This window comes from Mobula hypostoma, chromosome 13 (genome assembly GCF_963921235.1).
Source record: "Mobula hypostoma chromosome 13, sMobHyp1.1, whole genome shotgun sequence".
NCBI lineage: Eukaryota > Metazoa > Chordata > Chondrichthyes > Myliobatiformes > Myliobatidae > Mobula > Mobula hypostoma.
In genome coordinates this window covers 16,556,456-16,581,191 of record NC_086109.1, presented here as the reverse complement: position 1 = coordinate 16,581,191, position 24,736 = coordinate 16,556,456, and the positions used below count along the sequence as shown (strand labels likewise).

At 43.1% G+C, this 24,736-nt stretch overlaps 1 protein-coding gene across 1 annotated transcript in view; it reads right to left on the bottom strand.

The window, feature by feature from the left end:
• Positions 1-24,736, bottom strand: part of nfasca (neurofascin homolog (chicken) a) — a 167,856-nt gene that overhangs the window by 2,979 nt on the left and 140,141 nt on the right. Inside the window, exons 26-27 of the mRNA XM_063065364.1 lie at positions 13,741-13,776; positions 1,385-1,528 (exon numbers count right to left, since the gene is read on the bottom strand). Of these exons, the coding sequence (XP_062921434.1) occupies positions 1,385-1,528; positions 13,741-13,776 (180 nt within the window). The remainder of the gene's footprint in view (positions 1-1,384; positions 1,529-13,740; positions 13,777-24,736) is intronic.

Here is a 24,736-nt window from a genome sequence, read left to right as displayed (position 1 = left end):
TTTCAGAAGAGCACAGAAGCAGAATTAAGCCACTTGGCCCATCGAGTTGGGTTCGCCATTCAATCATGGCTGATTTATTTTCTCTCTCAACCTTGTTCTCCCTGTTTGATATCCTTACTAATTGAGAACTTCTACCAACCTCTGCTTTAAATACATCCAATGACTTGGTTTCCACAGCCACCTGTGGCAATGAATTCCACAGATTCACCATCCTTTGGCTAAAGGAATTCCTCTTCATCTCTAATCTAAAGGAATGTTTTTCTGTTCTGAGGCTGTGACAGCTGATCCAAGACTCCTCCACTATCTGAAACATCCTCTGCACGTCCATTCAATCTAGATCTTTCAATATTTGGTAGACTTCATAAGCTCTTCCTCACTCTTCTGAACCCCAGTGAGTACAGGCCCAGAGCCATCAAACGTTCCTCATACGTTAACGTTTTCACTCCTGGGATTGTTCTTATAAACTTCCTCTCAATCCTCTGCAATGCCAGCACACCCTTTCTTAAATGTGGGAAGAAAACTGCTCACAAAACTCCAAATACAGTCTGATCAATGCCCTACGAAGACTCCGAAGTAGCATGCCTGTCTGAAGAGCATAATGCTAGATTTACAAACACATGTTGTGGGTTTGAGCTGTCCTTCAGCTAACAGTGACAGGTAGTTAGATACTGCTGAGAAGGCAACAGCACAGAGAAACTATCACGTGGAAACCTTCCTTAAAAATGGCACTGTCTCTGTAGCAAACTCACTGCATTGCACTGCACCATCAGTGCACATTGGCTTCCACAGTTTTTAATTTACATTTTAAATCAATCATTAGACCACAAGACCATAAGACATAGGAACAGAATTAGGCCATTTAGCCCATCGAGTCTGCTCTGCCATTTCATCATGGCTGATCCAATTTTCCTCTCAGCCCTAATCTCTCGTCTTTCCGCTGTATCCCTTCAATCACAGATCTATCAATCTCTGCCTTAAATATTCGTAAACACTTGGCCTCCACAGCTGCCTGTGCAATGAATTCCACAGAATCACTACTCTCTGGCTACAGAAATTCCTCCTCATCTCTGTTCTAAAAGGACACCCCTCTATTCTGAGGCTGAGTCCTCTGGTCTTAGACTCTGCCACCGTAGGAAACATCCTTACCACATCTACTCTATCAAGGCCTTTCACTATTCAATAGGTTTCATTGAGGTGACGCCTCATTCTTCTGAACTCTGGTGCATACAGGCCCAGAGCTATCGAACGCTCTTCATACGACAAATCGTTCAAAATCAGAGGTGCTTGACCACCTAAGCACCAGTTAATTCATTAGGATTGGTGGCAATAGCTCAGTGAATGTTTACACTCATCGTGGATAATAGTACCAGCAAAGATCAGATACCATATATGTGAGTGCCTGTGACGGCTGGCGGAACGAATTCGGTGACAGCGGTGGTTGGGGGTGCGACGCTGGTGGTGCTAGTGGCTTCGGTTGTGATGCTGGTTTCAGCTGGAATGGTTGGCATGGGGATAAATCCTGAGATGACTGAGAGGCAGGGAAAAAAAAAGAGAAACAGCAGAATTGAATCACTGTAATTGAATTCAAAATGACACTAATCCTGGGATGTACTGATGGCTCTTAACAACTTTTAAGGGAAATTTGAACAGGGACGTGGATGAAAGAAAAATGGAGGTGGGGGAAGGAAAGCATTAGATTGATTTTGAGGTAGGTTAAAAGGCTGCTATAACATTGTGGGCCAAAGGGTCTGTACTATGCCGTACTGTTCTATGTTCTAAATTGAGTAAAAGCAGATACTTTGATGATGATTTTGGCAGCTTTATTTAAGGGTGTTGTTACAGTGTAAAATGAATGCCAGCCAATTAGCCCATAGCACAAACAACAGCATGATAAAAGACAGATTATCTGAATTGCTGTCCTTGCCTCTAGGATTACTATTGGACTGGAAGGCAGGAGAAAATCCCTGCCCTAAATCTGAGTGGAGCTCATGTCCAGCTGGGAAGGCAGAAGAGGGTCTCCATTTCACACCAAATTGGAAATGTCTTTGATAGTCATGGTCATACTTTATTGACCCCGGGGGAAATTGGATTTTCGTTACAGTTGCTCCATAAATAATAAATAGTAATGAAACCATAAATAGTTAAATAGTAATATGTAAATTATGCCAGGAAATAAGCCCAGGACCAGCCTATTGGCTCAGGGTCCTGGATTTATTTCCTGGCATAATTTACATAGTTGGGCCCTCCAGCTGTGCCCTAAGGCAGTATCAATTTAGATGTTGTGCTCAAATGTCCGGAGGTAGGAGCCCTAAATAGAAAATGGTCATGAGACCAAACAGGAAAGAGTTAATTTAGATTTACCAAGCTCAGAGAATCCAAAAAAAAAATCAGGGAGTTGAATCCTGGATGGAATTTGTTGCTTTAACTGAGCATGATTGGATTAGGATTGCCAATAGATATTCTGAGGTAAACCACAAACTGTCCAGTAGGTACAGGTGTAAGGAGATAGAACAGCAGTATTAATTGGAGAACAGCTTAATCCAGAGTTCCATCAGACGAGATCTGTAGTATCTGGCTTCAAGGGCTTTGTTGTTAATCTGGGCTGGTTGACCCTTCTACTGAGATGTGTCTTGTGACAAGCTCTATTGTGTGTTCGATGATTGTTCAGTTGTTTTGTGTGTGTGGGTATGGATTCTCTTTCTGCATAATGGGGAGGTTGTTGCAGCCAAACAGCATAGATTATCAGCCAGAGAATGATATCCCCAGGCTTGGGTTGCCAGATCTAGACTTGTACAATGGAGATTTCATCATATCAGCTCCCCTCGCCACTGGCCCATGTGCTGCTTACCCACGGCAAATTGGACATTGTTCCTTCTGATGTTCAGGTAATCAAGCATATTCATTGCCTTAGTTTAATTAATTCTATGAAAGGTAAACAAATTATAGAAGATAAGAGAGCAGGTTTGATAGAAATGAATTAAATTATGCTATGGATTGAGAGAGACAGGCAATATTTTTTTCTCCAGGATTTGACACAGAGAGCGGTGGGTACGTGGAATGCCCTGCCAGGGGTGGTGGTAGAGGCAGATACATTAGTGGCACTTAAGAAACTCTTAGATAGGCACGTAGATGACAGAAAGAATGGAGGGCGTTTAGGAGAGAAGGGTTAGCTTGATCTTAGAGTAGGGTAAAAAGCTGGCACAAGATCGTGGGCTGAAGGGCCTGTATTGTGCTGTAGTGTTCTATGTTCTATGAAATGTCTCATACTAGGGGGCATGTATTTAAGGTGAGAGTAGGAAAGTACAAAGGAGATGTGCGAGGCAAGTTATTTTACACAGAGAGGTGGTGGCCTGGAGTGCACTGCTGGTTGTGGTAACACAATACGTCAAAGAGCCTGTCCTGTGCTGTAATGTTCTGTAAATGAAAATACAGAAAGAAAATGAAAAGGTCCCACTACGTATATTTTTTTTACTGTTCTTATGATTTCCCCAGTCCTGCCACAGAGGATTCTAACAATCTTCTCCGAGACACTGGAGAACGGTAACCTTACCAGATGTTCCTGAGAGAAGACTGCGAGTTGCCCTGCAAGAGTGAACTGAACTGGCAAGAAGAAGAAAAATAAGACCTTGCATTGTGAATAATCAGAAGTAGGGAAGTTCCAAGTAGCAGCAAAAGCCATTGGAATCGTACTGATTCACAGAGCAAAGTCTTCGTCAGTGTGTGAGGCACACTCACAGTGCGTCCCACTGGTCTCGCATTGTGTGAGGTTACTTCGGGGGAAACAGAGTGTCATCCAACCTGACACCTGGCTGTCCAGAGCCATCACTGCATCACCACACTGCACACAAGAGGGAGATCTATAAACAGTTTTGTTTAAAGAGGCATCATCCTTTCTAAAGCTCCACACAGGCTGAATCAAGAACATGAATTCCTTTATCGATACAAATTATTTTATTCCCTTCTAGTCTGGACAGCAAGCATATTACTTGCAAAATAATGTCAAGATTTACTATTTTTAATGAATGAACTAACGAATAAACCACCATTCATTTTTTAGACACGGAAGCAAAGTGATTAACTCTAAAATTTCGTAAGCATGTCAAGGTTTTAGAAATAACGTCCCAAAAATTCAAAAAACATATCCTTTTAAAAGTTACAATAAATGCCTGCTATTTGTAGCTTGTCGAAAGGATGCACTGTCCCTTTAATTGGCAGCACTTGTTTTAATCCCTTTTACAATTTGTTCATTCCATTTGCAAATAGAAGCACTTCAGCCAAGAGTAGTGAACTTACAAGTCCAGAACATGCTGATGAAGGCCGTACATGAATGAGAGTGGAAATGAGGAATGAGTGCAGTGACTGCCCTTGTTGCGAAAGCATCTTACAAAATATTGGCATCATTTCATGGTCAAGCGCTGCCATGCTCTAGCACAGAGCTACAACATGCCCCCTCACTTGCATTTCACTGATGGTGTTAGATAGCATGCAGCCACCTCCTGCATTTCAGAATGGATTTGAGTTTATACATACATACACACACACACACACACACACACACACAAAGCTTCTACAAGTCGGACCGAAAGAGCAATTTCTAGTTTCTCAGCAAAGGATAAGTAAATCACATTGCTTTTTGTTGGGGTCCTCATATTCTTTCACAAATATAGAATTAAATCTAACTAGACATAGAGCCTAGTTTTTCTTACTGACTGGCATGCCCCCATTCATTAAACTTCTAATTTCTCGGATTGAAGTATTTTCTAGTACTGTACTGGAGAAACATAACCTTCCTTATTGGCTAGTACAAAATGTCAGTGCAAATGGACAGTCAGTTCTGACATTCACTTTGTTAGTAATGTGATATCAGTCCTACGATATCCCCAGTCATCACTGGGCCACTTAATCTTGCAATTACTGCTTGCGTTTGCAATCTGTTGGAGAAATTCAAGGAGTTGAGCAGTGTTTGTGGGTGGGGCTGGGGGGAGGAAACGGAATTGTTGATGCTTCAGGTATCGACCTGATATATTGCCAATTCCTCCACCCCCCCCCCCACAGATGCCATTTGACCCATCGAGTTAATCCAACAGTTTGTTCATTGCAACACACATCAAAGTTGCTGGTGAACGCAGCAGGCCAGGCAGCATCTCTAGGAAGAGGTACAGTCAACGTTTCAGGCCGAGACCCTTCATCAGGACTAACTGAAGGAAGAGTTAGTAAGAGATTTGTAAGTGGGAGGGGGAGGGGAAGAACCAAAATGATAGGAGAAGACAGGAGGGGGAGGGATGGAGCCAAGAGCTGGACAGGTGATTGGCAAAGGGAATATGAGAGGATCATGGGACAGGAGGCCCAGGGAGAAAGACAAAGGCGGGGAGGGGGGGACCCAGAGGATGGGAAAAAGGAGAGTGAGAGAAAGAATGTGAGTATAAAAATAAACAACGGATGGGGTACGAGGGGGAGGTGGGGCGGAAGTTAGAGAAGTCGATGTTCATGCCATCAGGTTGGAGGCTACCCAGACGGAATATAAGGTGTTGTTCCTCCAACCTGAGTGTGGCTTCATCTTTACAGTAGAGGAGGCCGTGGATAGACATGTCAGAATGGGAATGGGATGTGGAATTAAAATGTGTGGCCATTGGGAGATCCTGCTTTCTCTGGCAGACAGAGCATAGGTGTTCAGCAAAGCGGTCTCCCAGTCTGCGTCGGGTCTCGCCAATATATAAAAGGCCACATCGGGAGCACCGGACGCAGTATATCACCCCAGCCGACTCACAGATGAAGTGTTGCCTCACCTGGGAGGACTGTCTGGGGCCCTGAATGGTGGTAAGGGAGGAAGTGTAAGGGCATGTGTAGCACTTGCTCCGCTTACAAGGATAAGTGCCAGGAGGGAGATCAGTGGGGAGGGATGGGGGGGGGGACAAATGGACAAGGGAGTCGCGTAGGGAGCGATCCCTGTGGAAAGCAGAGAGGGGGGGGAGGGAAAGATGTGTTTGTTTATTGCTTGGGATACTCATTCCTGTTAAACACACAGTCAGTTCTGAAAAATTTGGTACTGTTACACAACTATTCAGCAATGGGACATTCAGTGCTGTAACACACAATTATTCAGCGGTATTAAGGCATCCAGTCGAAAAAAAAAGGATACTCAGTGGTGTTACAAACTCAGTCACATTGGGATGTTGTGCTTTAAAACACAAGGTTGGATGCAGACACGAGTCCAAAAGGATGCTTTTGGTCAGTTGATCAGCTGAGGGGAATGCTTCCTAAGCTAACTGTTCCAAGTCAGGCTGGACTGTTGGAGTGGATACAAAGTGCTAATAAAAATGTGGCCGGTTCTAGGACAGTCAATCCTAGCACATCCTGTCCTCTTATACACTTACCAGCAGAGAGCTGTCTAAGTGGAGGAAAGTGACTCAGAAAGAATGAAGGAGGGTGCATCCATGTAGAGTCATTGTACTGAAATTCACTACTTCTTGTTAATCTGCTGGAAGGTCAGAGGATCAAAGTTGGATAGAGACACAAGTCCAAAAAAGATGCTTCTGATCGGATGATTATCAGATGTAGAGAGTGTTTCCTAGTCCAGTTCCTCAAGTCAGGCTGGACTGTTGGAGAAGTAGAAAGTGCCTATGGATGGTGGAGTTGGAGACATCCGGATTGTGTGTTCTGCAGTGGTCAATCAGAGCAAAAGCCAAAGCAACTTTTCAAGTGTGCTGCCGATCTCCCCACCCACATCCCCAGATTATAGTCAGTGATTGGAAGGTGCAATTGAAACATAGTCATAGTCACAGACATAATTTATTGATCCCTAGGGAAACTGGTTAACCCAATGAATATTGAAAGGCTGAGATAGAGTGAATGTGGAGAAAATGTTTCCAATTGTGGGAGAGTCTGGGATCAAAGGGCAGAGCCTCAGAATACAAGGACGTCCCTTTAGAACAAAGATGAGGAGAAACTTCTTTAGCTAGAGGATGGTGAATCTGTGGAATTCATTGCCACAGATGTCTGTGGAGGCCAAGTCATTGGGTATATTTAAAATGGTGGTTGATAGGTTCTTGATTAGTAAGGGTGTCATAAGTTAAAAGAAGAGAGAATGGGGTTGAGAAGGATAATAAATTAGCCATATATGAATGGTGGAGCAAACTCAATGGGCTGAATGGCCTAATTCTGTCTTATGGTCCCATTGGAGTCAAAGGGTTGGTTACAGACTAAACCTGAGTATCCCAGTGCTGACTGCTTACAACAGAACGGACATCCTCAACTGGCAGGATAGAATGTACTCAGTAAAGTTCCACAGAATAACCTTTCCATCTTGGGCAAAACACCTTGCGATCTGAACCCGAAGACTCTGATGGAGATAATCATCAATACAGCTGGTAATTATGAGCAGTGTTAGACATGAACAAAACTGGATTGAATCTGCAATTGTGTCGAAAACGGGAACTCCTTAATTTAATTCCAAATCCATCCTTCAATCTTAAGCCTCACCACCAACTTACAGCTTTGAGCTTTGCATGATCAAGAATCTTAGAATTCAGATACTGCTAAATTCTACCAAAATGAGGTCCAATTAGAAGCAGGTTCAATTCAAATCTCATTCAGGCTGGTTTAAGATTTCTGAAAGTAAATTCTTGATCAGTGGTACTCTTTTAATGGTGAATAACTTCTCCTAATGACTGTCCTACCTAAGGTCAGGAATTAAGCAATTCTCTTTATGATTGTCTGTAAGGACTTTATCACTGTTTTGCAGTGTTGAGTGACTTAAGTGGCACAGTAAAGGTCTTATTGTCAGGTGATTGGGCGTGTCTACCTCCTCCCTTCTGTCTCTGAATTGAGCCCACTCTTCACCAGAACTTTTCTTAACTGGCCAGTTCCTATGTATTTACGAAATGTCCTGCCCTTTCCTGGAGATGTGTGTTATTCTCAGACGTCCATTAGTGGCACCAATGTGGTTGTAAATACTGGATCCATACTAGATGCAGAATGATTTTAACTTTGGAATTCTTTGCAGCAGAGAATACTCAGGTGCAGATGAATTCAAGGTTGAACTGGTGGATTTTGGGGTATTTAGTGAATAAGAAGAGGCAAGAATCAGTTATAATTATGTTGAATAGTGGACAGCTCAAGACCTATCCCTGCGTTCTCGTTCCAGGATGTCAGTTTCATTCTCATTGCCGAAGTAAAATAAATAAGATGCAGTCTGGTCTCCTGCTGTGCTTCATTAAGATCTGAAACCTTCAGGCCACTTCGAGATATGAAGCCTGCAATAGGGAAACAGTCCATTCAGCCCAATTTGTCAATGCTGACCAGTGGGCACCCTTCCAGCACTTGGTCACCCTATCCCTAAGCAAATCAGCTACCTGTCGTTAACGCTGAAGCGACACAGTTTCAGCCATTCATTCAGACAGCAAGTTCCAGGTACAGGTGGTTTTGCTATAATATCTTTGTATAACACAAATCTGTTGTATTGCACCTGATGGATTAAGGAACACTATTTGCACTATGTAGGCTGCGTTAGTTTATGGAACAACTATGACTGGGAAAATCTGTGCTTTGAAGGCAACCACAGCAGACTACTCTCGTATAATGTGAACTTTTGAAACAAGGGTTCTTGGGAATGCAACAATTATGTTACAGCAGAACTACCTATACTTAACACTCTTTGGGTGAAGAAAGTCTGCCTTATATCCCCTTTAAATCTCTCCCCCCCATGCTAAACCAAAGTCTATCTACAACTCATATGCAGAAAAGTTTTCTGCAGTCTGCACCATCTATACCCATCGCGATTTTATAGACCTCAGTCATGCACCCACTTAGCCTCGTCTATTCCAGAGAGAAAAGTCCTAGTGTCTCCAAATCTCCCCTCATAACTAAACTGCTCCAACCCAGGCAACATCTCGGTGAATTTCCTCTGCAGCCTCTCCAGCATCGTAACAACCTTTCTATACATGGTGAATACAGCTGTACACAGTACTCCAGCTGAGGTCCGATCAAGGTTTTATAAAGAGCAAGCATAACCCCTCCTAATTCTCTGTCCAATGTCTTGTCTAAGGAAGGCCAGTATCCTCTATACCTTCCTTGCCTACCTGCGCTGCCATGTTTATGGTTCAATGGACGTTTACTCTGAGGTCCTTCTGTTTCTCAATACTCCTGACGAACCCCGGTGGAACTCTGTTATACGAGGGGTGGTTGATAAGTTCGTGGCCTAAGGTAGAAGGAGTCAGTTTTAGAAAACCTAGCACATTTATTTTTCAACATAGTCCCCTCCTACATTTACACACTTAGTCCAGCGGTCGTGGAGCACACGGATCCCTTCTTTGTAGCAGTCAGAGTCTTGGACCTCCAGAAGGTGGTCCAGAGCAGGGGTGATTGATAAGTTCGTGGCCTAAGGTAGAAGGAGATGAGTTATTAACTTCAAGCTTTCTGCATTATCACTCAAAGAGTTGAACTGCACGTGCGTGTAACAAGAGCTGTATAACTCATCTCCTTCTACCTTAGGCCACAAACTTATCAATCACCCCTGCTGTGGACCACTTTCTGGAGGTCCAAGACGCCGACTTCTACAAAGAAGGGATCCGTATGCTCCACGACCGCTGGACTAAGTGTGTAAATGTAGGAGGGGACTATGTTGAAAAATAAATGTGCTAGCTTTTCTAAAACTGACTCCTTCTACCTTAGGCCATGAACTTATCACTCACTCCTCGTAGTTAGCTCATTGTTATATGTTCTCATGAATTTCTAAAAGTCTAACACTTCTGTTTCATTCATGAGGCCCTTACTTTTACTTCATCCCAGAGGTTCAGCCTGCCTGGTGCACTCTAATCTGCTCCTGGGATTCTGCATTTCAGTTTGCTATTGGTTAGCCCCAGGGATTCCAACACTAGCTACCCTGCTCCTTGCTCTCTCTAAGGGGTTCTGCGTTGTACAGATTTTCCAGGATGCACCTGTGGGGTCACAGAGGTCCCTTCCTTGTTGTCAGCTCTACATTATGTAGGAGCAAGCTGTGAGATCATAGGCTGTACTTCATTAGTCAGTCTCGCATTGCTCGCACATTTTACTTCCTAATGAGCTGACAATTCAAGGCTGTGCGGACAGTATACAATATATAGAGAACACAAAAGCCCAACGAAATAGCTGAAGGAGCATACACTTGGCCATTCAAGTCTGGCCCACCATTTAATATGACCGTGGGTGACCTTCTCCAGGTCTCAATTCCAGAGCCCAGAATTTACTGACTTTCCAAAATCTATCTACCCCCACCCCTTGAAGCATCTCTAGCAATCTAACCTTCACAACCTGGCACAGTAGTGTAGTGGTTAGCACAGTATCTTACAGTACCAGCGACCCAGGTTCAATTCCAGCCGCTGCCTGTAAGGAATTTGTATGTTCTCCTCAATACCGTGTGGATTTCCTCCGGGTGCTCTGGTTTCATCCCACAGTCCAAAGACATACCAGCTAGAAGGATAATTGCAAATTGCCCCGTGATTAGGCGAGGATTAAATCGGCGATTGCTGGGTGGTGTGGCTTGGTGGGCCGGAAGGGCCTATTCCACACTGTATCCCAATAAATAAATAAATAAAACCTTTCACACTGGAGGGTTCCAGACACCACCCTCTACATGGAATTCCTACACACCACAGTTTTAAATGACAGCCACTTTATCCTGTAACCACATTCCCTCAGCTGAGGCCTCGAATTCATGTTCAGTGACCTGAACTGTGAATGATCAGAGGCCAAACATCTTTGCCATGACATCAAAGCCTCACACTAACAGTGTAATTGTGCTCCTCTTGTGGGTATAAATCATATTTCAATGCAGAAGACAATTATCAGCACATTAATTGAAATCTTGAGCTTGGGGTTGTTTTTATCTCAATTACGTTGTTCTATCCATTTTCAATAAATAGTGTACACCATCTAATCGTAAGACCATATGGTATAGGAGCTGAATTAGACCCTTTGGCCCATCGAGTCTGCTCTGCTATTTCATCATGGCTGATCCAATTTCCCTCTCTGCCCCAGTCTCCTGCCTTCTCCCCATATCCCCTTATGCCCTGACCAATCCAAAATCTATCAACCTCTGCCTTATCTTCGCATATCATCCAGAATGTGTTGGTTGAGATGCAGTCTGAGAAGAACAAAGAACTCACGCGGCCTTTAACCTCAGAACAGGTAGCTCATGGTCCTTAAGATATGATAATTGTCAAAACTATTTGCCAGACTTCATTGGCACTGAGTGATTAAACAGGAATAAGCTGTCAGGAAGGAAATGGGAGTGTGGGAAACTGAAGGATGATCTAATAGAAGTGTACAAAAAAACATAAGGGGTATAGAGAGGGTGAATACACACAATCTTTCTCATGGTGGGGCATAGAGAACTAGAGGGCATAGCTTTAAGTAGACAGGGTAATAATTTAATAGGAACCTGGGGAACAAATTTTTCCGGAGACAACGGTCTGTAAATGGAAACGGCTGCCAGAGGAAGTGATACAATAACAACACTTAAAAGACACTTAGAGAGGTACATAGATAGGAAATGTTTAAAAGTGCAACTTAAATTTATTATCAAAGTACATATATGTTACCATATCATATACTACTTTGAGATTCATTTCCTTGCAGGCATTTACGGGAAAAATAAAGAAATATGATAGAATCTACTAAAAACACAGGCATAAACAGAGACCGACAAACAACCAATGCGCAAAAAAAGACAAACTGAGCAAATAAAAGAAATAATGCTAAGAATATGTGTTGTAAACTCCTGGGAGGTGAGTGTATAGGTCAGGGAAGGATGTTTAGAGGGATATGGGTCAAATATAGGCAAACGAGACTAACTGAGATGGGCATCTTGATCGGCAAGAACCAAATGGCCCAATAGGCCTGGTCCTATTGTACCCGATAACTCTAATGTCACAATGCCCCCACAATCCTGTCAAATTTTTTACATATGGTAGGCATTACTTCTCCCACTTTAATTAGCAAAGGTCTAAGAAACCAAATGCTTGCCACTTCTGCAGGTCAAAGCTGGTAAACCCTGCAAATCTGGTGCTGCAACAACCCTGCTGGGTTATTGCAGGGCAGAGACGTACTTCCTCAGAAGGTTCAGATGCCCTGCTCAAAGAGGCGAGTGATTCGGTACAGTCAAACAGCAGAGTCGCAGAGTATTTGACAGAGACGCAGCTCCAACCCGTGATCCCAATCAGAGGCTTGGCTTCAATCCAGAATATTTTTGAAAATTGAAGATAGTTGTTCCGCTAGCAAATGATTCATTTCTCAATTTAATCTCAGAAGTGCTGTTTTGAAATATAAGGAGTTGCATAAAATCCTTCCCTTATGAAGAGGGAAAAGGAGAAGCTGCAAATGCTACAGCTTTCCTTATTCTTTCCTCCATCCATTAACCCCAGAATTTAAAAAAAATATCCAGGCCTCTGCATAATATCACTGTAAATCTGGTGATCTCCCACTTAGAATAGCTGTGGAATGATATGGGAAATTTTAGAGGGGTACGGGCAAGATGGGCCGATTGGCCTCCTTCTATAGTATATTATTGAGAGTTAATTGTGGTGGTGGGGGGGTTGAATGGTCCTTTTATGGCATGACCTGAGGAAAATTGTGGGGGGAAATGGGAGGGAACTGTGTTCTGCATTGAGTTCCATCCTTGAACAGAAATTTACAAAAAACTGCAGATGTTGGAAATCTGAAATAAAAAGAGAGTGCTGGAAACACTCAGTAGGTCAGATAGCAGTTCCAATGAAAACCTTTGACTTGAAATGTTAATTGTGCCTGTCTTGCAAAGATGCTGCCTGATTTTCTCAGCATTTCCAGAACCCTCTGATAACCTTTGACTGCCTGATAATGATAATTGATAGATGATTGATTGATAGACAAGTGGTAGATACCCTATTTTCCAGTATACTATTCCTCACCTTGTTGTGTACATATACGAGTGCACGTCACATAGACATGTGCACGCACCGCACACATGTGAACACACTCACACACACACACTTTTCTATAACTACAGACACTTAGGACATGGACATACTGTAGTCTGCGCCCCAGGTATGAAAGGAATTCAAAGAGAAGGTGCCTACCCTCTCAACCACCCCCATTTCTTTCAGACATAGTATGACTCTGAGGTACATGAAGCACAAGTGGATGTATCACAGAATGCTAGGAACAGCAAGTCCCCATTGCATGAAAATGATGATTCAGCCACAAGCACGAGTGTATATAAAACTGAGGAATGTGGTATTGATGTACATTCAAAGCATTACAGCTTGGTTGAATTCTGTGGCACACACTGTCCCTGTAATGTCACAGTCAGTGTGGCCTAGTTATAATATATACTGTGTAAACAGCTGTCTGGAATTTACACCATATTCTTGCTGCATAATATTCTGCACAAAGGATATCAAATCCCCTCTTGCAAATATGCTACTCCAGCAATCCCAAGCAAAATTCAAAAGGACATCAATATCTCAACTGCAAACAGTATATATTATAGAAGAATAGCAGATACTTAGAAGCAAGTTTAAGGCTCTAACCTAATCTCTGGCCTCAGAAAACAGTTATAAACACGGCTGAGATTTGCTTTGCCTACTTCTGATCTTCAACCCTTTCAGATTAGAGCCTTTGACCCACTTTTGTTCCGGTACCTGCTTCTCCAACGTTCCAACACAATGCCTTATTGTGCGCAAGCAAACCCTATTTCCTTGCAGCCCAGTCTCCCACTCCTCACTTTACCTCCTTCTGTTATAGCAATCTCAGCGGTAGGGGTGACTTCAGAGAGAAAGGCAAAGAGGAAGGAAGAAGGAAAACAAACAAGACTCCACATTAAAAAGATAAAAGTTACATACAGGTATAGAATTCAGATTGAATTGCCATTTCTCAAGAGCAAAATATTATATTGGCTGATAGAAATATACCTGACAGTATATACGGCATATTCTGGATTATACAGAACACACTGTGATTTCTTATGAAATATTCAATTGTTATGCATTAATCAAGATTCTTTGCACCTTAGGTGCCATGATCACATCTGTCAGTAGCAAGGAATGTCATCAGTTCAGACCACATTACACTGTATACAGAAAGAAATTGTATACACTGAAACAATTCATAACGGCTTAAAACAAACCTGTTTATTCAAACACAGATTTGGTTCTTTTTTGTGGCTCACTCCTAGATATCACTTATTTATAAACTATCTGAAACTTTTGATTAAGTTCTGGCTTGCAGTTCACTTTTAAATATACGTACATACTGTACTGTGCAAAAGTCTTAGGCACGTATTTGTATAGAGCTAGGAGGCGTTAGACTTTTGCACAGTACTGTAGTAATTTTATTTATTGTATTGTACTGCTGCAAAAATAAAAGACAAATTTCATGACATGTGTCAGTGATGACAAACTTAATTCTGATATGGGTCTCCATTGTGGACTGAGAGTGGGAAGGGGGCAGGGAGAGGGGAATCATCTCTCCCACACCCTCTCGTGGCGCTCCACCCTCACCATTCCCAACATCCTTTGCTCCCGCTGGATTTACAAATTCGCTCTTCGCTCCACGTTGACAAATACAGTACTATGCATTCATCTTAGGCACCCTAGCCATATGTGTTCCAAAGACTTTTGCACAGTACTGTCATTCTATGTTACAAACTTCTTTTTTTGTTTTTAACATTTACCTCACTCCACTTTATCATTTTTCTTATGCTTAAGCTACTTTGAATCTCTCAATACATTCTAGAATGCAGCTCATTCCATAGTCTTTACAACCTAAATTAACCCATTGATTCGACTGCAGCTTGTAGCTTATTTGTATACAGGGTATATTCTTTATCTGAATTGATCTGAATGCTCAATTAAATTCTATCTAATAAACCTCTCTAAGGCATCCAAAATTCTTTGTATAAACTATCTTTTTTTAGATTGAATTATTCACAACTCATGGGAGGAATGTTTTAAACTGGGGTGATACACATCTGTTTGGGCAGCATAACTTTGAAATCATGTTACTTCTGTTCACTTTACTCCAAATTGCAAAGGTCCCTAGTTGTACCAAATGCAAATCCCTTGATTAGGTTCAGTGGTCATCTCATTCCCAGTATTCATTGCTCAGTATACGTAATGAGAAGGGTTGGTTTACTTGACAGTCAAAAGCCGGTTCTACTGTGCCAGCCATCGAATGGACTGTTTGAAGAATGCATCAGCTCTTTCCCATTGGTTTCCTTGTGTGTCACAGCACTGGTAGTTGCCTCCCTTTTACTCCGGGTACCCATCTTCACACTGAGGTTCCAACCAGTGCTACCATTGGGAAAGTACACGGCAGGTATAGGAGGGTCCATGTGCTCTCTTAGCTAAGTATGTTTGTTGAAGGTTCAGTTTTGTAGTTTGTGTACCTTAGGATGGCTTAGATGTTTGGTTGAATGTTTTACTGTTTTGCCTGTAAATAAATGATTAATGTACTTATTTGTAATGAGTGTCTCCTGTCTCACTCACCAAACCCGTGAATCTGCTTCGTAGTAACAGTATATGAACCTCTTTTGATCTTCTAGATAACCAACCTTAATACTTTATATATAAGCCATCTGAACTTATGTAATTTTAACAGTCAGAAATTTTCACAGAGAACCAGGTAGGTGTGTTGCATAATAAGCATCTGATCACCAATCCACTTACAATCTGCAAATTATTCTCAGGTATCATCAATATTCCCTTTATAACTTTCAGTAGCAGACATAAAGCGCCCATAATAAGTATTCACCTCCCCCTTGAAAGTTTTCACGTTTTATAACATTGAATCACAGTGGATGTAATTTGGATTTTTTTGATTTATCAATAAAACATTTTCATGTCAAGGTGAAAACAGATCTCTCCAAAATGATCTAGATTAATTACAAATATAAAACACCAAATAATTGACTGCATAAGTATTCACCCCCCTTCAAGTCAGTATTTAGTAGATGCGCCTTTAGCAGCAAAGAAGAGGCGGAGCAAAGTAAACGGCGCCTCCTTTGCTTGCATCTTCGGAAACAACTCTATTTCCATCTCTAATATCTTTATTTTTCCCTTTCAGGGTTCTTTGGAAGACCCTGACCTGGAGTTACACACTAACTTTGGTTCTTTTCAGGAATAGGACCTGATTTTGGGGTTTCATAACCGACCATTGTTGTTCAGTACGCCACGGGCTCAGCCTAAGATTCTGGCTCAGATTTGGAAACCTAGGATCTCGGGGCTCTGGAGACCGGTGGATCGAGGGTTGGTGTCACCACAGGAGACCCGTGTGTCATTGGGGGAGTCAGGATACCGGCTGTGTATCCGAAGACCCAAGAACTTGGAGATCTTCAGGCACAGAGCTCGAATAAAGCAATGTAATGGACTTTTAACATCGTAAACCAACGAGTTGTTTGTTATGTCTCCCCGCTCGCTGGGAAAACGGAGACACCTCCCTCTCCCTTATTAGGGAGAGAGAGAGCCTGTGGTATGTCGAATACCAGGTGAAACGCAAAGTTTTTTGGGTAACTTCTAGTCTGTGCCTTTGTACTGCTTTGCTCACGCTTGAATGCTCAGTGCCGGGTGCTGTTGCTTTTTTTTGCTGCTGGGGGGAGGGGGGGTTGTTGCTCGCTACTGCTTACGTGCGGGAGGGAGGGGAGCTGGGGGGGACTTTGGGGCTCTATCGTCCATTCTTTGGGGCACTTCTCTGTTTTCATAGATAGTTGTGAAGAAAAAGCATTTCAGGATGTATATTGTATACATTTCTCTGACATTAAATTGGAACTTTGAATTACAGCCTTGAGTCTATGCGGATAGGTCTCTTCAGCTTTTCAATGTGGACACTGAAATTTTCCCCCATTCTTCTTTACAAAACTGCTCAAGCTCTGTCAGATTGCATGGGGATCGTGAGTGAACAGACCTTTTCAAGTCCAGCCACAAATTCTCAACTGGATTGAGATCTGGACTCTGACTTGGCCACTCCAGGATATTAACTTTGCAACAGGTTTTCATCAAGGATTTCCCTGCATTTTGCTGCATTCATTTTACCCCCTACCTTCGCAAGCTTTCCAGGGCCTGCTGCAGTGAAGCATCCCCACAGCATAATGCACCCACCACGGTAGGAATGGTGTGTTTTTGATGATGTGTGGTGTTTGGCTTACGCCAAACATAGCGGTTTAGTCTGATGGCCAAAAAGTACAATTTTGGTTTCATCAGACCAAAGAACCTTCTTCCAGCTGACTTCAGAGTCTCCCACATGCCTTCTGGCAAACTCTGGCCAAGATTTCAGGTGAGTTTTTCAACATTGCCACTTTCCTATAAAGCTGCTACTGATGAAGCACCCGGGAAACAGTTTTGTATGCACAGTCTCTCCCATCTCAGCCACTGAAGCTCGTAACTCCTCCAGAGTTGTCACAGGTCTCTTGGTGGCCTCCCTCACTAGTTCCCTTCTTGCACAGTCACTCAGTTTTTGAGGACGGCCAGCTTTAGGCAGATTTACAGCTGTGCCATATTCTTTCCATTTCTTGATGATTGACTTAACTGTACTCAAAGGCAGCAGTCCCCAAACACCGGGCCGCAAAGCATGTGCTACCGGGCCGTGAGGAAACGATATGAGTCAGCTGCACCTTTCCTCATTCCCTGTCACGCACTGTTGAACTTGAACATAGGGTTGCCAACCGTCCCATATTTGCCGGGACATCCCGTATATTGGGCTAAATTTATTTGTCCCATATGGGGCTGCTCTTGTCCCCTATTTCCCACGCTAAGGTAGAGCGTTCCTATGAAACCTTTCGTGCTGAAATGGCGTAAAGCGAAGAAGCAATTACCATTAATTTATATGGGAAAAATTTTTGAGCGTTCCCAGACCCAAAAAATAACCTACCAAATAACACATAAAACCTAAAATAACTCTGACATATAGTAAAAGCATTAATGATATGATAAATACACAGCCTATATAAAGTAGAAATAATGTATGTACAGTGTAGTCAGGAAGGTTAAGCCAAAACTGACCTGTGGAGAAAAAAAAATCAGCACGTACGCGTATAGGCATGTCACACATGCGCACACAGGTGCCCGCGCAAGGCTTCATGGTCATGTTAGTCAAAATGCCAGTGAACACAGCAGGCCAGACAACATCTATAAGAATAGGTACAGTCGACGTTTCGGGCCGGGACCCTTCGTCAGGATTTGACTGCTACTTCTGTCCCTTATTTGGGAGTGAGGAAGTTGGCAACCTTAACTGTAAAAGACATGTTGAAGTGAGTTTAACCCTACTTGAATACCCCCCTCCCAGTCGGCCGGCCCCTGCTGAAAGGGATATTCAGTGAGTTGGAAATTTTCTTGTATCCATATTTAATAACCTTTTCGCGGAATTGCTTGGAGTGCTTTTTTGCCTTCATAGTGTAATTTTTGACAGGATGCTGACACACCAGCAGTTGGACCTTCCAGATACAGGCGTATTTTTAATACAATCAATTGAAACACCTTGACTGCACACAGGTGATCACCATTTAACTAATTATGTGACTCCTAAGACCAATTGGCTGCACCAGTAATGATTTGGTGTGTGATTTTAAAGGGGGTGACTACTTTGGCAATCAATTATTTTGTGTTTTATATTTGTAATTCATTTCAATCACTTTGTAGAGATGTTTACACTTTGACACGAAAGAGTCTTTTTCTGTTGATCAGTGTCAAAAAAAACAAATTAAATCCACTGTGATTCAATGTTGTAAAATATTAAAACATGAAAACTTCCGGGGGGGTGGGGGTGGATTATTTTAATAGGCACTGTAAGCAGTAATGCTGCTTGGACTATTCCTGGGGAATTGGAGAAAGACATTTCAGCTCCCTGCAATTCAATGTTTCCTTAAATATTTCAGTCCTGGATTGAAGATTGATACAGAAAGTTGGATGTTGATGCCTGTTCTGCTGGAATCCCAATTTAATTCCAGCAGGGAAAAATGGCAGATAGAATTTAATGCAGACAGGTGTGGGGTGTTGCAGTTCAGTTGGATCAACCAGATTAGGTCTTACACAGTGAACGGTAGGGCACTGAGAAGTGCGGTTGGGATCTGGGAATACAGGTCCAAAGTTCATTGAAGGTGGTGATACAGGTAGATAAGGTCACAAAGAAAGCTTTTGACATATTGGCTTTCATAAGTCAAAGTACTGAGTACAGGAGATGGGATGTTATGTTGAAGTTGTATAAGATATTGGTGGGGCCTAATTTGGAGTGTTGTGTGTAGTTTTGGTCACCTGCCTACAGGAAAGATGCAAGTAAGGTTGAAAGAGTACAGAGAAAATTTACAAAGATGTTGCTGAGACTGGAGGATCTGAGTTATAAGGAATGATTGAATAGGTTAGGACTTTTTTCCTTAGAACAAAGAAGACAGAAGGGAGATTTGATAGAGGTATACAAAATTCTGAGGGGTATAGAGAGGGGAAATGAAAGCAGGCTTTTTTCACTGAGGTTGGGTGGGATGACAACCAAAGGTCATGGGTTAAGAGTGATAGATGAAATGTTTAAGGGGAACATGAGGGAAACTTCTTCACTCAAAGAGCCGTGGGAGTGTGGAATGAACTATCAGTGCAAGTGTTGTATGCGAGCTAGATTTCAACTGTTAAGAGAAGTTTGGGTAGGTACACAGATGGGAGGGGATTGCAGGGCTATGTTCTGGGTACAGGTTGATGGGACTAGACAGTTTAAATGTTTGGCATGGATTAGATGGGCCGAAGGGCTTTTTCTGTGCTGTAATTTTGTAGGACTTTATGAATCGAAGGATACAGCAGAATTACTTGAGGAGGCTGGGAATGGGACACGCCACCACAAATATAGAGACAATTTCCACACTGGCATCAAAAGGACCACGGGTCAGCCTACACTGTATAGAGCTAGTCTGAAGAAACAAGATAAGGAACTCACTTTACTTGGGGAGGGAAGAGAAAGACAGGTGGACCGTCCTAACCTCCATATGACACAGGCAGATGTCACTGCATGAGAGCCAAGCCAGGAAAGTGACCACTTCATAAAAGTATCTCCATGATATAAGGGGTCCAATTATGGGCAGAGAGGCCATTGAAGACATCTTCAAGAGGCAGAACCTCAAGAAGGCAACATCCATTACTAAAGACCCTCAACATCTGGGACATGCCCTCTTCTTGTATATTATTGGGGAGGAGGTACAGGAGCCTGAAGATCCTCACTCAAAGGTTCAGGAACAGCTTCTTCCCTTCTGCCATCAGATTCCTGAATGGTCCATTCATCTTTCAAACTATTTATTTGCTGTTGTAACTTACAGTATTTTTTTATGTGTTGAGCTGCACTGTTGCACAAAACAACACATTCATGACATATGTCAGTGATAATAAGCCTGATTCTAATTCTAATCTTCCTTGGGGGCCAAGTCTCAGCTGGCAAGAACATGGGGTCCCATCAAAAGGAGATGTCTTCTTATACACCTCTTAACAGTGCAGGTTGGTGCCATCCTGGAGAAAGCACTAGCACTGCAACACGGAGGTATTCCACGATTAAACAGTTATGTCATTGAATTCTGCAGTGAACAGTCACCTGCTTCAACTTGACTGCGCAGAAGTGAAGTTCTATATCTCTGATAAGAATAAGAAAGCTCACTCCTCATCAAAAGACTCAGAATGGTCAGCCAAGATCTCCCCAATGGCCAAATAACCTGCTAATGCTCATCCCCACAACTCACATGAAGAGAGGTCACTCTTCATGGACTTTTGACACAAATGAGAGAAAGAACTGGCGAAAGATTAGCAACAATGCTTACTTAAGAACAATTTTGTGTGGACATCACTGAGAATCCATTGAAGCTCACAGTGTCGGAGGAAATGATTTTGGTATCTGAAACAATGCAGCTCTTACACTCAACACTCCATCCTCTGTTGAAGAGGCTTAAGACTGGAGTGGAGATGACGGTGTTCTGGAATCTCCTTGAAAAATACTAGGTATACTGCATGTTCCTACTTGGGAACCGCCAAGAATAACTCTGCCATATTCTTCCAAGGGCTGAAACTCCCAACAAAGGATGGTGTCCATTATGATTTGGATCTCTCATCATTTCTGTCATTCCTCAGCTCTTCCACATGGCTTGCTTTGTTTTAGTAGATGCATCCACCCTAACCTCATGGTGGTGCTTAGCTGAGATTTGTGGTCAGGAGAACCAGGGCAACACTATCACTAATATAAAGAGCAGTAGGAACTCCCTCACAAGATTTCACCTCTCCACTACCAAGGAAAGGCCAAACACAAACTAGAGGAACACCACCTCATTGGTCCACTTGGGTCAGCCACAACCTGATGGCATAAACAATGATTTCTCAAATTCCAGGTAACCTGCTCCTCTCCTGTCCCTTTCTCTTTTCTCTTGCTCTACCCAGTTCCTCCTGCACACACAAACCCAGGCCCCCACCCCCCAGTTTCTTTCTCTGTCTCCACTTGCTCTATCTGCCCATCACTCACGCACTCCACCCACTGGGTCCCCTCCTCCCAAAATTCCCGTTTGCACACAGCACCCTCCATGTTCCACTTTATTTTCCTATCAGACTCTATCACGTGCAGCCCCTTGTTGAAGAATCATAGAGATGTACAGCACAGAAGCAGGCACTTTGTCCCAGCTGGTCTGTGCTAAGCAAGAATCTCATTTAAGCTAGTCCAATTTGCTAGCATTTGGCCCATATCCCTTTAAATCAACCTGGGGACTACGGACCCCTCGGTTAATGGGAAGGGTCCATGGCATAAAAAAAGTTGGGAATCTCCATTCTAAATGTTTCCTGTCCACGACCTATCCAAGTGCATTGTAATTGTTGTTAATGCACCTGCGTCAATCGTTTCCTCTGGCAGCTCATTCCATATACAAACCATCCTCTGGTGAAGAAGTTGCCCCTCAAGTTCATAAGAAATCTCTCCTCTCTCACCTTACACCTATATCCTCCAGTATTTGATTCCCCAGTTAGGACAAAGACTCTGTGCATTTATCCTTCCGTGGTCCTTGCTATTTTATACACCTCTATAAGATTACCCCTCATTCTCCTATGGTCCAATGCGAAAAGTCCCAAATTGCTTGACCTCACTCTGTAACTAAGTCCCTTGAGGCCCGACAACATCCTCGTAAATCTCATCTGTCCTCTTTCCAGTTTAAAGGATTCCTTCCAGCTGTCTCCATTTTTACCTCCCAGCCTCCGTTACCACTTCCACAATTCCTTCCTCCATCTGCCAATCACCACTCTTCACCCGGATCCACTATCATTTTCCAGCCCTTATCCCACTCCTCCCCCTCACCTCTTCATACTATCTTTGAGTCCAGATGAAGGGTCTCGACCTGAAATGTCAGCTGAACATTTCTCTCCAAAGATGCTGCTTGACCTGCTGAGGTCCTCCAGCAGTTCATTTCATTTCCCCACTGGAAACTGATAATTTGCCAGGATTCTCGGAATGACAGCTCAGTATCAATCCCCTCATTTTCACCTTTTCTTAGCGGATGTCATGACATGGTTCACCTTTCCCGTTCTCTGGTGCTGCTGGAATTCTCACTGCTTGATCAATATGGAGCCCAGAACACTTGACCTCTCTGGTAAATTGAGAGGGTACGATGAAAATGGTAATTAGGAACTGCCAGGTTTTGGTCTTTACTTCAGAAGCTTTGCACAGTGTGGAGCCTCGCCTGCTCACTGGGACAGCAGGACTCACTTCACTGGTTGGCATTAGTTGTTGGGAGTGCTGACTTTCAAAAATCTGCTGGAGGTTTGCAGGTTGGCTGTGCCGAGAAGAAATTATATTCTGCCCCATTTCAGGGTATGAGCTGGAGCCAACCCAAGACAAGATCACATTAATGCCACTGAGAGCTGTAACAAGATATAGGAATGCCAGCCCCATGCTAAAGGAGAGATGGGTTGCTGGGGACATCCATCATGCTCCCAAGATATCCCTGGACTTGTAGCAAATGCCTGGTTTAAAATGATCTTTAATCAAGTGGACCAAGATAAAACCCTTCTAGTTTTGAGACACCTAGTGATATCTTACTGAGATCCCATCACTTGCCTTTTCCCATTCTGGCAGAGACAGAAGAGGTTGGGGAGAGTGGATGGGGCAGTGGGGAAGAAATGGATGTGGTTACACTCCCAATAGGAACACAAATATTAATAGCCTTTGCCTTGTTTTGGGCCCCTAACTGATAAATTATCTCAAAAGCTTGAGATCAATGGCACCAGTATGTGACAAAAGTTGCACAGCTATAGTTTACAGACAACGGGAATCTACCTCCAAACTTACCGGAGTACAGAAAGTCAACCAGATGTTACTGGTGGCACTGAATTGCCTTTGTTCTCACTGTACAGTTGGGTCACTGAAGTCAAAAAGTCATAAAGAACCAAACCTTGGGCAGCACGCCTTGATATTACTTAAAAAATCTGTTTAAACTGGCAAAGTTATTAACAGATTTGGACCACCAAAAAAAAAAGCAGGTTAGAAGGAAGGGTTTATGTACATCAGATTTTGGGATCACAAAGACCTTCTTACATTTGCATGAAAATTTATCATGTGATATTGCCCAAAGAATGAAAAGAATATATCTAGTCTACTATGTGTATGCATGGTGGATGTCCGATAGGCCCCACAGATATCACCGTGGAGTGACACACTAATTAAGTTCAGAATGAATTCTTCGTTCTATGGAGCGGCTGGAGTATCTGTTCCTGCTGAATAACCAATTGTATGACCAATCAGCTGTGCAGAAGTGAAACTGAGACCAGGGAAACGTTCCCTCAATTTGTATTTGCATCGCTTTCTGACTTTGGATTAAAGCGTGATATACTGTAGGTAAACAATTGGATTCCAAGTGTGATCCTAAAACCTGTTGCTCTTATTAGCAGGTATCACAGCACTAACTTGCTGATCATAAACACAAGAGATTCAGCGGATGCTTGAAACCTAGAGCAATATACACAAAATGCTGGAGGAGCTCAGCAGGACAGCAGCGTCTATGGAAGGGAATAACCAGTCAACGTTTTGGGCTGAGACCCTTCATCAGGACTGGAAAGGAAGGGGGCAGAAGCCAGAACAAGATGGTAGGGGGAGGGGAAGGTGTACAAGCTGGCAGGTGACAGGTTAAACCAAGTGAGGGGGAAGGATGGTCATGTGGGGGGAGGGGAGATGAAGTAAGAAGCTGGGAGGTGATGGTTGGAAGAGGTAAAGGACTGAATTGAAATTGGTGACCCTGATGTAGATTGGGGGACTACTCTGTCAAGCATCTGCACTCTGTCTGCTGAAAAAGGCAGCATCTCACAGTGGCCACAGACTTCGTTTCAACTTCCCATTCCCATTCTGACATGCCTGTCCATGGCCTCCACTACTGCCACGATAAAGCTGTACTCAGGTTGGAGAATCAGCTCCTCATCTTCTGCCTGATCAGTCACCAACCCGATGGCATGAGCATCAATTTCTCTGACTTACGGTAATTTCCTTCCCCCCCCCCCAACCTTCTCTCTATTTAAATTCCCCTCTCATTCCTTCTCTTCTTCTCACCTGTCCATCTCCTCCTTTGTGCCCCTCTTCCTTCCCTTTCTTCCATGGTCCACTGTCCTCTCCTATCAGATTCCTTCTTCTTCAGCCTCTTACCTCTTCCACCTATCTGCTCCCAGCTTCTTACTTCATCCCATCTCCTACCCATCCACATTTCCCCTCACCTGGCCTCACCCATCACCCGCCAGCTTGTACTCCT